Below are 14,661 nucleotides of genomic sequence, written 5' to 3' on the forward strand. Positions count from 1 at the left end.
ATTAACTGGCACAATCAGAAAGAATGCATTGCGTGGTGTGTTTGTTTCTTATTGCTATTATGACAAATTACCACAGACTCAAATGGCTTAAAACAATACAGATATATTACCTCATAGCTCTGTATGTTAGAGGTCTGACATGGGTCTCATTGAGCTGAAATCAAGGTGTTGACAGGGCTGCATTCCCTTCTGGAGGCTCTAGGGAGAATCTGTTCCTTGCCTTTTCCAGTTTTAGAGGCTTCCGACATTCCTTGGTTCACTGCCCGCTTCCTCCATCCTCAAAGCCAGCAACACTGCATCTCTCTGATCATTCTACTGTACTATCTCCCGCTGACCACAGAGAAAGTCGTCAGCTTTTAAAGATTCATTTTCAAGATTTGTGTGATTAGATTAGGCCCACTTGGATGGTCCAGGATAATCTCCCCATCTCAATGTCGGCAAAGTCCCTCTTTGCCATGTAAGGTAGCATATTCACAGATTCCAGGGATCAGGGTTCAGACATCTTTGGGAGCCATTACTCTGCCTACCACACGTGAGTTGGTAAGAGTACCTTCAAAGTTCTGGCTAGCAAACGAGGTCAAAGAATGAGAAAGAGAGCAGCTGTCGCTGTTATTTGCTCCCAGATATTACTTATATCATCAAAGCATCGAGGAAATCAGAATTATCGTCTGCTTAAGAGACGCAGAACAGTAAACAAGATACGGAACACATTCCTAAGCACCAAGGGCTTGGTTTGTAGCGCTCTGGAAATTAGGTTCTCCACAAACACAGCCAGCTGGCCCCTCAACAATACGGGCCTGATTCTACAAGGTGTCTGTTTTCCAGTAAAAGGCATATACACCTAATCAGCTTTACTGAAGCTTTCCTTACTAAGTAAGGGACCGTGCATTCATTACCTCCTATGATGCTGGTGTTATAACTGCCCTATTTTACAGGTGAGACAATACTTTTTATGGTTATGTTACTCGACAAGACCTTGCTTGCTTTCACCAAGCCAGTAGCAAGTACACACCTGACTCCAAAGCCTGAGTTCTTAATCCTGTGCAGTACTATTCGCTTTGATAATCCATCTCTCTTAGGTCTCCCCACTCCCCATACCCCACACACAAACTAAGTTCTTTCTTAAGTCCCTATCTGATCTGAGGGTCTACACGTATGGGCTCTAGGCACGTGTGCGTGCACGCCCTTGCACTCATGTGCACACATTCGCTAACTCTTTCTGTCATTTGTGTCCTCATGAGGCTTTATGCCTTGAATAGGTATCTTTCTGTTGTGATCTCTGATCCGATACGGAGACTTCTGGGCCAGCAACACGGCAAGTTGTGCGTACATGCCTTAGAGTCGTATCTAGTTTCAAAATGAGGCTAGGTCATCACCTGTGAGGTAACCTGGCAGGTCACCTGAGCACCATGAACTTCAGCTTCCGCCTCTTGTAAGAGCTGTACAGACCCTGCTTCACAGGGTCATTGTAAGGATTTAAAGAGACGGCCTGTGTAAAGCACCTGACAGTAATCACGCAATCAATTGTAGCAGATACAATTATCCTCAATGCCTTGCTATGTTTATCTACATAAAAGTGTCGTTGGAAATTCTGGTCTCTCGGAAAGATGCTCACCGACAACCTCTACCCCTGTTAGTGACATCTATACAGCCAACAACCATCGTTTAATTCCTACCTGATTGTTAAGGTGTGGTCCTTGCTACCCCAAATGATTTTCTTTTAAAGGGCTATGCCTGCCTGGAGAACTAGGGCCTGAGCCTTCTTGAAGTTTGCTAATCACATCTGGTTTAGCTTTAGACATTTTCTGGGGTTTTGCCAGCAGCCACGACACTTTAATGGCTACAATAAACCTCAAAGCCTCATCAAATCTTTGCTGTATGTGTGAAAATTATGTCCACTTCAATTAAACATTCCATCTCAGCTCACACCCAGGCCTTGTGGAAACGGAGCTGAAGACTGAACGGGGAAGTGAGATGAAACGGGCCGCCACGACTCTGGCCATCTCGCCAGATGGGATTTGGAAGGACAAGAAATTCATTAGAGAACCCACGGTCTGTATTTTCTTTAAATATTTACTAGGTACCTTTCATGTATTAAAAACACGGGCATCTCTAAAGATTAGCAGGGCATTTTTTTGTTTAAATATTCAATGTGTGTGGGACAGCGCCGGTTTCCTCATTTGCCTTGGTGGTACACTTCACGTCTTTGTGGTGACGTCCCACGCAAAGAAGAAAAATAACTGAGGTAGCGTTCAGTCTTCCTTCATAAGGCAGCTCCTCCAGCTTCAGAAGGTCTTGTATTTCCTTAAAATTGACTGGGGAAAGTGTCAGTTGAGTACTCAGAGATCCGGAATGACACCGTGGATCTCCCTAGAGAAAATAAGGTACATCCACTGCAGAGGTTTGGGGGCACCCCTGCCTCTACACGGTCCTTTGAATTCACTCTTCTTATCCCTTTGTTATTTATCATCAAACACACAGGGATATCAAAGGGAGTGGGCTGAGCCAGGATGCCTGACAAAAGGCAGTCGTGGAGGGATGGCAGGCGAAGAGGAAAGATCCAACGTAGATCAGGTTTCTGCTCGAAAGACCATACGAGAGGGTCTCACAAGGACCAAAAGACAAGAGAGGATGGGCATTCAGGGATGGCGGCCAGGGACTGGACAAGCACAGGTCTTCTCTGCTACTGCAAAAGCCACCCTGAGGACTGGCCTGGCCCTAATTCTGCCACTGGAGAGGGGCAGAGAAAAACTGCTTACGTGATGCAACTCTGCTTTCTTAGGATAAAAATCAAGCTCCGCAACTCAGTCAAGGATAAAACTGCCCCTTTTTGAGGAGAGGGAAAAGAATGATCACGAGTTCACGTATCACATTCCTGAACGAAGCATTCATTTAAATTCACGCTCTCGACCACATCTACAGGAGGGGGAAAAACCCCGCATGTTCCTTTAAAAATAATCTACAAGGTAAAAATATTCACTTGTAACCACTATCCTTATTTAAGCAAGTTCTATGCCCAAAGTAAAAATAAATGGCTCTCCCTGCCACCGGGAGCAGATCTTTCCCACTTTACTTCCATTTCCAAGCTGTCCTCTAAGACTTAGATTTCTGAGCACTCTTTCACAATAAACATTTTTAAAATGTTTATTTTATGTCTTAGTGTAAAAATATTCCTGGTGCAAGCTCTTCATTTCCTCAAGCTCTGCTTTTGGCGTGCTGGGCTCCATTTCCACATTAACACGCTCCCTAAATCCTCCACAGAGCTCTTCAATTGGAGTTATACAAGCTCCAAGGCAAGTATTTATACTCTTGGACAAGGAGATGTCTCCACAGTGAAAACACAAGGCTCTAGAAATGCCAAAGGAAAATTCCTGCCCGAGAGACATATTTTCACCTTTTAAAAAAGCCAAAAAGGGCTTTCAGCGTTTTGCTTTGGATAATTAAAAATGTAAATTAAACTAAAACAGACTGTTTACTACGGGTCTGACCATCATTATTAGACTCATATACATAAACGAAATATATAGGCACGTGTGTGTGTGTATGTGTGCGCGCGCGCGCGCCACAGGGACAGCAAGAGCAAGAGTGAGAGACAGAAAGATAAGGCAGCACCTAGTAAACTAGCTTAGAAAATGCAATGCATGAGATTTGCTAATCAGACCCGATCTGCCTCTCACTGGCTGTGCGAATACAGCTTCTCGAAGCCTCATTTTTCTCATCTATAAAATGGAGTTAGTGTAGTTCCTGCTTATTCGGGTCGTTAGAAGAATTGTATGAGAACACAGTAAGAATTCAAAAAAAGGGTTGTTATTATTTTTATTAAAATTATATCTATTCCATGCTGGAAAATGTAGATATAACAAGATATATATATATATATAAACACTAATTAACACTAATGAAAGAGAAAGATGTGTAAATACACTGCCTCCAAATTGTGCACAGAGATGGAAAGTGTCCTGAGGCAGTGTACCATAACTGAACTCTCACCATTCCATTCCCCGAGCCATACAGAAATCATCCCCTTAAATCATTTTAAAAAATCCTATCTATTATCATAATAACAGAACAGCGTGCCTGTTACCTTCTAGTTGCCTCTTCAGTTTTCTCAAATCTTTTATAAGGTCTTCAAATTTGACTTGGGAGGCCAGAAAGAAATCTTGTGGTTCGGGCAGGGGGAAAACACTCTTTTCTGTTCCTGCTTCCTAGAATATATGGTAAACAAAAGTACATTTTACTTCCCAATTGTCACTTTCAGTTGAAATTCCAAAGCATCTTTTTTACGGATGGTTGGATACGAATCATAGCAATGCTCCCCTGCTATTCCTAACTTTGGACTTGTTGCTTTGAAGTGCTTTCGTGTCTTTCACGCTATCATTTCGGTCTTATTGGCACTGAGGTTGGCTATGGCTGTAGCTATGGCATGGGCTGGGCTCTGCTTTGCCTCTTGAATCAAAGAGAAAATGGTCAGGTATGTCCTAATCTTAGACCCTCTACTCCCACGGAAAATGGCACAGGAAGAACACGTGAAAGTACTTGAATTGAAAGTCCCTGTTGAGTTTCACATGGCAGCAATCAGATAGCTCATCTTTGGGGTATGCCAAAGGGTGTGAATTGGAAGGTACTGGATAACGCAGCACTGAGGTGGGAGAAACAATCACCATCGCTTATGCTCTTACTCACCTTCCTCTGCAGCTTAAAGCTCGTGGGCACACGTGCGCGCGCGTGTATGTGATCAAATTCTTCACATACTTGTAAAGATTCTCTTAATGTTGTTTGGCTTATCTTAGCAGATGTTTACGAGGGCATGGTTGGGTTGGGTTTTGACAAGCTCCACAACTATACCTAATAGAGGATCTCAGCTGAGAAACACCCAGAGGGACACGAACTGTAGGCACATCGGGAGACCAGCGGAGCCTCAACTGTCTTTTCCAGTCCGGCTTGCTTTCTCCCCGAGTTGTTTAATACAAGCTTTGTGTCTTGCATGTCTCAGGCCATCTTCGCATATTCTCCTCTCCACACAGGCTACTTTGCCAGCTTTCCTTCACATTCCATCTTCCCTACTGCCATTAGGACTAATTCCAAACTCTAAAACTGCTTTACAAGGCACTTTCTGATCTGGCCTCTGTCTCCATCTCCAGCCTGATTTCTCCCTTCCCCTATCGCTAACTCCCTCTCCTAAACTTTCATAAAATAAAAGAACAGGCCACAGTCTCTTGCTTCTAGGCTTTTGTCTACAAAACTGTCCCTTTTCAAAAACTCTTCCCCAGCCCCTCTTCACACCTCCTTGTTCATACTCCTCTTTCTAGTCTCAAAACAGATATCACTTCCTTAAAGACCTCCCCTAAGCCTCAGCACCTTGGGTGTTTCCAAGAGTCCCTGCTAATTCCTGTTATCACAGCACTTTTCAACGTTAACTTAAAAATTGCCTTGTTAGCTTGTGTGTCTTCCCCACTAGGCTATAAACATTTTGAAGGCAGGAACGGTGCCTTGTTCTCGGTCAAGTACACACCATCTGGCCTACCAATAAAATCTGTTTGGCACCACTAACAGAGAGCTTATAAAACGCTATTCTGGGAAGTGTGCACCTTGGGCAGGAGTCATCTAACTTATTGTCCTGTTTTCTTGTGGTTTTGAGAATTCCCTGGACCCTACCCCGCTTCCTTTAAGACCTTTGGCCTCATTTGGGATGCTAGGAGGAGGTGGTTTTCCTCATTTGATCAGAACAACATTTTACGTGATCAGTGTACTATTTTTCATCTTCCTCTACTTATTTTACTGCTTTTTAAAAAACCATGGAAGCAGTACCCTCCTTTGAGCGCCAAGATGGAACAACATCTAAGATGCTTGTCACAAAACTCCACGGTAATCTATGGAAGAACTCATGCATATTTCTTTCTATTTTCCAAAACTTTTTATCAGATTCAGTCCTGGCTTCATTTTTTTTTTTTTTTTTTAAGCTAGAAAAAGAGAAAATGCTACTGAGCAAATCGGCCCGGTAGTAGCTCTTGCGAAAGCTGCTCAATTGGAGTTCAAAAGACATGGCCCTAGAAGGGTTTCTTTGAACTTCACATAGACCTAGACTTGGACCAAAAACCAGGCATGAGTGGAAGGAAGCTTGGAGCAAGAGTCACCTTTCTTCCGCTAATTGCTCATCACCACTAACCACAAAAATCATCACTTATGCTCCTAAGAGGGAAGGGATCATTTACTAAATCACATAATGCTGTACTCTTGTTGAGTGCAATTCATTTTAACACAGTGAAAACTGGGAGAGCACCACACAAATGTTGACTTCTTATTTTTCCTAAACTGGGCCATCCCCGTGTTTGCAATTAATCTTACTTTAAGATTTCCCTCTGTGAAGTCGATTCCACTGGGTTCAGCTCTCCTCAGTAGGAGTCAAATTCCATCGGCAGATTTCATCCTTCCTACACAGTGCATCTGCTTATGCCAGCCTCGAATTTGAACTGTCACCTCAAGATCCTTCAGGATAACTCTTCTGCCACCCTGGTACCTGCCTTCAGAACTTTGGATGCACACATGTTGCCCGAAGCTCAACACACCTACCCTGCTCTACCAGAAGATAGCTCTCGCCTCGTTGCATCTTGTCTGTTACAGATGCTACTTATTACATGCTTGTGGATATTTATAGTACATTCAACTCAGCAAGTATTTATCAAGCACCTACATTACAAACATGAAAAAAGAGACAACAAAGAGTTCTGGACCTCAAGGAGCAATGCCGGGAAGCTAGGTAATTGCTCAATGATATCTATGCACAGGGGAATAATAAACCTGGTGGTAGATACATTGAAAACGGTTAGATGAACCCACCAGGAGGGTAGGAGAGATGACTAAAGACTTCATCAGTGCTTAGCCTGTCTTCTGCATGAAACTGTAGGCCTTTTGAAGACGAGGCCCTGGAAGCTTTACTTTTCTTCCCTTGGTACCTAGGAAAAACTGTGCTTGTGTGGATAGTTAAGCGGGACTCCTGACAACATTCTCCTGAGACTTTTTCCATTTACTGACTGCTAGGTTTCTCAACAACTTACAATAGTACCTCTTTCTTCTCAAAGCTAGGACTCCTTGTTCTCGATTTAATGAGAAGGAATAAAACACAGAAAATTGCGCTCAGGTGGATTCTCACAGAAATTTTTATTTCTAATGGCCCAGCGTAATCTAAGCAGGGAAGATGGATTTCAAATTCCACGTCTTTAACTTGTTCACAGATGAACATTGCTGATAAAGTATTGGGTATTATTGCATCTTAAGTTCCTAAAGTTTGGTCTGCATCCCAGAATCTAGTTTCAAATATAACCAATTACTGAATGGATATGGGTTTCACAGAGACCCTCACAATCTGGTCAGAAGGCACTGAGATGACTGGGGGTCTCTTTGAAGCTGTGTTATACAGTGGATTAAGAGTCAGTAGATTTGTGCCACTGAATAATGCTTCTCTTTACAAGAGTCAACTAAACTCTTGGCTCCAGTTTTCCCATCTGTAAACCAAGGAAGCTGGAGAGCTCTCAAATTCTATGTTGGACTTGAAATTCATCCATCCATCCATCATCCAATTTCTGAATGCCAGCAATGTGCAGGAGCTGAAACCCCATTAGTGTAGTTTTCCACATAACGCTATTTCTTACCTGATCATAGTAACGCAGGTAATATTTCACAACATAGTCCACCAGATTAATCCCATTATCCTAGGTTTAAAAGAGAAGTTTAAATGAATACCATTCACATGAGACTCTGCCATATTAGATAGTCAAAGAGCTGAAATCTCACTCTGTAACTCTAATACTTTTAATTTGTGATACCTGGTCCTAATTCTGTTTGGGACTGTCCTCTTTCCTCCTTGTCCCATTCATTTTTATGGCATCTATACAAAGAAATGACACTACACTCTTTCTTGAGGTGGGGGGGGACCGAAAGAGGTAATCCATAAGGCCTCTGAGGTAATGGCTAAGACAAGCACCAGCCAACCAAAAGACTGTCTCAATACTTTCAGGCATAAAGCCAAGAAGGGAGGGGGTAGGGGAGTGCTAAAGGGAACCAGAGAGTAGAACAGAAGACCATCCCTCCCTTCCCACCTTTCAAAAAATGTGTGTTCTTACTGGCGTGAAAAACAATCAAGGAGGCTTAAAAGGAACACCCTGCCACTTTATGACCCTGGGACTCCAGGGGAGAGCAGGCCCTCCCACAAGGCAGCCTTTGTGTCTTGTTCACGTGGGTCTAATTCTAATTTGCCTGTGTGTTTCCCCTCCCTCCGCTCTCCCTGCCCCCCCAGGGGACGCCTAGATATGGGCTGGTTGTTTCTAAAGAGGTAGCTCTGCAGGGTGTGGAGCCAAGTGATAATCAGTCTCAGAGGGTCTGACAGTGGACCCCCAGCCCAATTGTTGTGGACCAGAGAATAATTCAAACCCTCAGCTCCCTTGGTGAGTCAGCATTGCTCTCCACTTAGGAGTGAGTAAATTACAAGGAGCTAACCCCAAATTCAAGCAGACTCAAGCCTTGTGCTATGGCTAATACTGTACGCTATCTGCTTTATTCTCTCACGGCAGTTCAACATCTAACTGTGCGCTTTCGAGCAAATGAATGTTGGGGATTTTGTCATCAAAAGAAGATGAAAAACCTGTCTTTATTCAAAAGAAAGCAAACAATGTACTGTTAGGGGGAGGATAGAGATGAACGGAACAACCAGGAACACTTTTTTTGAAAATGGAAGGTATACAAGGAAAATAATGACAGATCACAGACCTTCGTTATGAAAAATAAATAAATACCCGACTTTTGACGTCCTTGAGTTTGGGCAGAATTTCTAAGCTATATCCATCTGCTTGTCCCCGAGTCCTATTTCCTCCATTCATATAGTTTCCAAAAGCCAGAATGAGAGCCAAAATATCCTTCACACCCTTCATTTGCAGCAAGCCCTGGGAAGGCAAACACCCATTATTGTGCGGCTGAACCCCAAATGCACCTATGCTCATTCAACAACAAATATTCACTGAGCACTTGATAGGCTGTTTGCTGGCCTGTTACCAACTGGATTTATACTTGGTGAAATGGAAAATACACTTCACTGAGCCATAAGTGTCTTAAAAAATATGTTAACAGCCATCATTTTTTTAATCCTTTCAATGAATTACAAACTGCGCATGTTCTAATACTGAATATTAAATATTAGGTTTTGTTTTTGTTTTTGTTTTTGCGTTACGCGGGCCTCTCACTGTTGTGGCCTCTCCCGTTGCGGAGCAACAGGCTCCGGACGCGCAGGCTCAGCGGCCATGGCTCACGGGCACAGCCGCTCCGCGGCATGTGGGATCTTCCCGGACCGGGGCACGAACCCGTGTCCCCTGCATCGGCAGGTGGACTCTCAACCACTGCGCCACCAGGGAAGCCCTAAATATTAGTTTTTATATTTCTATTTGAGCCGGTTTTATTTTTTAAATACTTATTTTAAAGGATTTAGAAATTGAAAAAAGACAGTTGTTACAGTTAGGCTTTGTATTTGACGGCTTCTAAGTAGGAAGGGGTTTAAGATTGTTTGAGGATCTGGTTTTGGACTATGTATCTATACAAACAGCACAGTTAAACGTAGGGTAGGTACAACAGCAAGCCTATACTTCCTTATCCCTGGAAATAATCCTCAGAGGTGAACTACAGAATCCTCAGAGGTGAATACAATCATGTATTTCAAGGTCATAGGCTATGTTTATTAAGTGTTTGCTGATTTGTCTATTAACTTTTACTATTTGTCTATTAATTTCAAGCTGCTTGGGGTTCTCTTCAGCTCCCCATCTCATTTGTTTTTCCTCTCTCTCTCATTCTTTTGCTCCAAGTGCAAATTTTCAAATTGATACTTTTCCCCTTCTCTACAGTTTTAGTCGACTTTATTTTCCTTGATTTTAGGGTAAAGAAAGCAAACCAAGTGCAGCTCTAGGACGACCTCTGCTCCTGCCTCGTAGGGCGTTATTAGAGGGTGTATATTATATACCTTGGTAATATTTATGCTTTCTTTAGTGAAATCTTTTATATTTTAGAAGGAAAAAACCCCATGCCTCCAGATAAGCAACTAAACATTACAGTATTTGTGGAGGATCACCATGTGGTGAAGGACGTGCGTCATTGGGAGAAAAAGCCACGTTCAAGAATTTAACTTTATAACAAACCCCAGTGTGGTAAAGCCAACAAAAACTTATCGGCCCATCACTCATTATCATAATCATAGATTTCATTTATCAAGTCTCTAGAATATTTTTATTTTACTATGTAAACACATTTCAGATGATCCAATGCATTGGTCTAAGGCAAATCTCTTTTTGCAATCTAGAGAGTCAGAATGGAAAACACACTATACTATTTAGGTTGGTTTTAAGTGGCCAGAATGTACATTGGGAGGTATTTGGAATACGTGAGAAGAAATCTGTAAAAGTGTTGTTTTTTTTCCTCCCTCTTTCTCCTCTGTCAATCTGCGTCTTCTTTCTTACTTACTCTTACTTACTTTCTTACTCACCTGCATGCACGCTCACACGGGATAATCGTCACAGTTATACTCAGGAAAACACACAACCTTAAGTCCACAATATTTCTGCAGAGGGACTCGAGTTGATCTTTCCCAGTCCCCACTCCCTCCTTTACCCCCAAGGAGGGCAAAGCTGTCTTTGAATTAGACAGCAAACATACCTTAGAAGCTCGTGTGATGATCTCTACCTTTCGGTGCACGGCAGTAATGCCCTCAGAAAAGACAGATCTGAAGATTATACACTGGGCACGTTCAGCAAAATTAGGGATCTGGGCTAACTCGTGTAAAAATCTGTAAGAATTAAGAATGAATCACCTGACTTCACATATAATCGCAAGGAAAATAAAAAGACAGCAGAAAGAGATTCGTCATGAGAGCATTCCTTGTTTGACAATGTTAACTGAACAATTATAAAAGGCATCAAACAGGCAAACTCAGGGGACTCCAAGGGTTTGTGCTCTACTGTTAACAACAAAGACGCTTTTAAAAATGGGTTTCCATATATCACCTCACACCTGTCAGAATGGCTGTCATTAAAAAGAACACAAATAACAAATGCTGGAGAGGATGTGGAGAAAAGGGAACCCTCGTACACTGTTGGTGGGAATGTAAATGGGTGCAGCCACTGTGGAAAACAGTATGGAGGTTTCTCAAAAAAAAACTAAATATAGAGCTACTATATGACCCAGCAACTCCACTCCAAAAAAAAAAAAAAAACAAAACAAAATCCAAAAAAACCAAAAACACTAATTTGGAAAGATACATGCACCCCAACGGTCACAGCAGCATTATTTACAACTGCCAAGATATGGAAGCAACCTAAGCAACCGCTGACAGATGAGTGGATAAAGAAGATGTGGTATATGTGTATATACATACACACACATACATATACACACACAATGGAATACTACTCAGCCACAAAAAAGAATGAAATTTTGCTATTTGCAGCAACATGGATGGACTTGGAGGGCATTAGGCTAAGTGAAATAAGTCAGACAAAGACAAATACTGTGTGATACCACTTATATGTGGAATCTAAAAAATACACCAAAATAGTGAATATAACAAAAAAGAAGCAGACTCGCAGATACAGAGAATTAGTGGTTACCAGTCGTGGCAGGAGGGGCCATATAAGGGGTAGGGGAGTGGAAGGTACAAACTGTTGGGTATAAGATAGGCTCAAAGATATATTTTACAATGCAGGGGATATAGCCAACATTTTGTAATACCTGTAAATGGAAAATAACCTTTAAAAATTGTATAAAAATTTTTTAAAATTAAAAAAAATGGGTTTCTATAATGGTGAGCAAACATATGGTGTATAAATTAAGAACAGAAAGTTAACACAAGTATACTGAACCATGTGAAGCTATCTGTCTCTTGCTACCCAAGTAAGACTAAACCGAAATAGAAAGCATTAATCTTAAGTGTTTGGGGAAAGAAAAAAACCCACAATAGATTCCCTTTATAATGCAGCATTCTCTAATGGTGTATTAACACAGGCTAAGTAGGGGGAAGACTTGAGGCAAATGACTATAGACAAGTGAAAAAATAATCTCTCTCTGAAGTTAGATTACTACTTTTTGTTGCTGTTGTTCAAACAATTATAATAATCTATAATGATTCTATTCTGCAGGTATTTGTTTACTTTTCCACAACAACTTACCTACGCAGACAGGACTTCATAGCGCCATGCTTGGAACAAAGGAGGCACTCATTAAGTGGGCACAATCTAAAGTTTCTTAAAAACCATGGCAAGACAGAGCTTAAAAGCTAAAGTTGAGTACTGACCTACACACAGAAGTTCACTGTCTGAGCAGCTGGGCGCTGGTGCCCTTTGCAAAATTAAGTTGGAAGAGCTACATATCCTCTAGGCCAACCACCCGAGGTAGGGGTATACACTAAAATGGATGGAAAGAGTTGGACATGAATTCAGAAAAGGAGAGAATCCACTAAAAGCTTTTAAATCCACTTGGGGGTTGAAATGATGGTTAACTGATAGTTCTGAAAGTCTTGGTCAAACCATAACATCATCACCTTGACATTTTGTAACCTCTTACCAAGAATGCTTTTACCTAGGAGCAAAGCTGGAGCCCCCTTCTTTCCATAACCAGAGAAATTTCCTTAGCTAATAATACTCTGTGCCTCTTTTAGGGACACTTGGGTTTTAATAAGATTCTAATAATCAGCTGTTTTTCTTATTTATCCTACAACTAGGTCATAATCCTTTTTTTTTTTTTCCTAAATAACACTGAGAGGAAGCAAAGAATGTCCATAAAAGAAAACATACCTTTGCTTTAAGGTTCTGTAACTCTGATTGTTATGAAAACCATGTGATGGGATAGAAAAGTGGAAACCCATAGGAATTCTGAATTAGGACAAGATGAAAAAATTACACTCTATGTGTGAATTGTTTCTTTGCAAAATTAGTATTAAGCCACTGATTCATTTACGACTGAAATCAGGGGTATCACCAGTTCTCACAAACATGAACAGTAAAAAGCTTGTGGGACTGGAGGCATTTGGTCCTGTAGCGAGTCTTGGGAAGTTTTACTTATTCAGACGCTGCTGAGAGCTACCTCAAGTGTAGCACCCTGCACTTCTCCCTTTCCAAATGCAACCATGAAACACTATTCCCTAAGTAGGACCCAGATCCCTGAGTGGGTACACTTCCTTGTTTCAATGAGCACAGCGAGTGAAGCATTGATGGAGAGAATATACAGATCAACACCCCAGCTCACCAGCAAGGTCTTAGATGAGAAGGAGGAAACGCTGTATAAGCAATTGCTTATAACTCGTCTCCAAAGAGGACGTTTAGGACCAACATGAGGAGACGAGCCCATAGGCTCAAGCAATTGGTGTTACCCGGAAAAAAGAGTAAAATAGAACTACAAGGTTCCCTGGGATCAAAGCTTTACTGGAACTAGGGCTTGCACTAGGAAGGCTCTCAGAGAATCTTAAAGACCCAGTGTTGTGTATGGAGAAGGGGCTGAAGCACATATCCAGAGTTGGAGGGGGGAGGGAAATTCAGATATTTCAGAATACTTTTGGATACAACTGTAGGGAATGTGTCACCAAGAATACCAGAGCATCAGTCACCAAGAACTTTAGTGTCTTTAGATGTGTATGAAGCACTTACAGTGTGTCAGGCACCATGCCGAGACCTGAGAACGGAATTTAACTTAAACACAACTCCTTCTTGGTCACCTGTGAAATAAACCCACAGTTACCACGAGTGTGATGAGTGCTCTCGGTGATGGGGCCTAAAATAGGAGCTATGGAAGCCATACGCAGGGCATCAAAGTCAGAGCGCTGGAGGGACCATGTCAGCCAAGGTCTCCGGGAGCCCTCTGGTCCTTGTGCAGGACACATGTAAGAGACTGCCAGTGAGAGCCTGGACAGGCTGAATGATATTCGTGGGGAAAGGTGAGAAAAAGCTAAAATGGGGCTTTGTGTTCTAAAATAAAGAGCTCAAGTTTTTTTTTCTGAATGAATGAAGGGTTTTAAACAGAGGAGTGAAACTTTCAGCTTTTTGTTTTAGAAAATCGCCCTTGCAATGGCTCGGCTGATTGATTGCAAGTGATAGCAGATCTGAGGCTGGGAGCAGCTGGAATATTCTAAGGGGCAACGAGAGAGGGCCTGCAGTGTGGATGCTGAGGGGCGAATGGTGAGAAAGCGACTGAGGCTGCCAGACCCAATGTAGCTGACCCATCCCACGGGATGCTGAGAAGAGTCCAGGATGACTTGTGGGTTTTGGGGCCTGGTCACCTGGGAGAAGGTGAAGATACAAAAATACTAGAGAAGCAAATTTGGGAAAAACAAAGTCTCGAGGAAAGCACCCTTTCCCATTTATCTGAGAAAGTACCAGAAGTACAGGTTACCTCAAAGGCTATGAAGTGTCTAATATCTTATCTCCCACGTGTGGGTTTTACACTCTACCCATAAGGGCAGCGGTAAGCGCTCTTTTACACATCCCCAAGGAGAGGGTCTTGGGCATTAATAGGCCATGGTACTTATGAATATTTAGGGACTGATTTCCTTTTGGACTAGTCTAACTTTACACCCTAGGGCCAGAGATAGAAAGGACTCAATACCCCCAAAGAGCCACAGACCAGGGACCTTCCTCTTCT

General features: G+C 42.2%; 1 protein-coding gene across 3 annotated transcripts in view; it reads right to left on the bottom strand.

Annotated features, from left to right (window-relative positions):
- The window catches only part of FMN1 (formin 1), a 406,441-nt gene that overhangs the window by 146,229 nt on the left and 245,551 nt on the right, over positions 1 to 14,661 (bottom strand). For all 3 annotated transcript variants that reach the window (XM_029237537.1, XM_029237536.1, XM_029237538.1), the window contains 4 exons: positions 10,690 to 10,819; positions 8,790 to 8,936; positions 7,650 to 7,709; positions 4,085 to 4,205 (listed from right to left, as the gene is read on the bottom strand). In XM_029237537.1, coding sequence (XP_029093370.1) covers positions 4,085 to 4,205; positions 7,650 to 7,709; positions 8,790 to 8,936; positions 10,690 to 10,819 — 458 coding nt within the window. The remainder of the gene's footprint in view (positions 1 to 4,084; positions 4,206 to 7,649; positions 7,710 to 8,789; positions 8,937 to 10,689; positions 10,820 to 14,661) is intronic.

This window comes from Monodon monoceros, unplaced genomic scaffold (assembly GCF_005190385.1).
Source record: "Monodon monoceros isolate NGI ecotype Baffin Bay Population unplaced genomic scaffold, NGI_Narwhal_1 Super_Scaffold_21, whole genome shotgun sequence".
NCBI lineage: Eukaryota > Metazoa > Chordata > Mammalia > Artiodactyla > Monodontidae > Monodon > Monodon monoceros.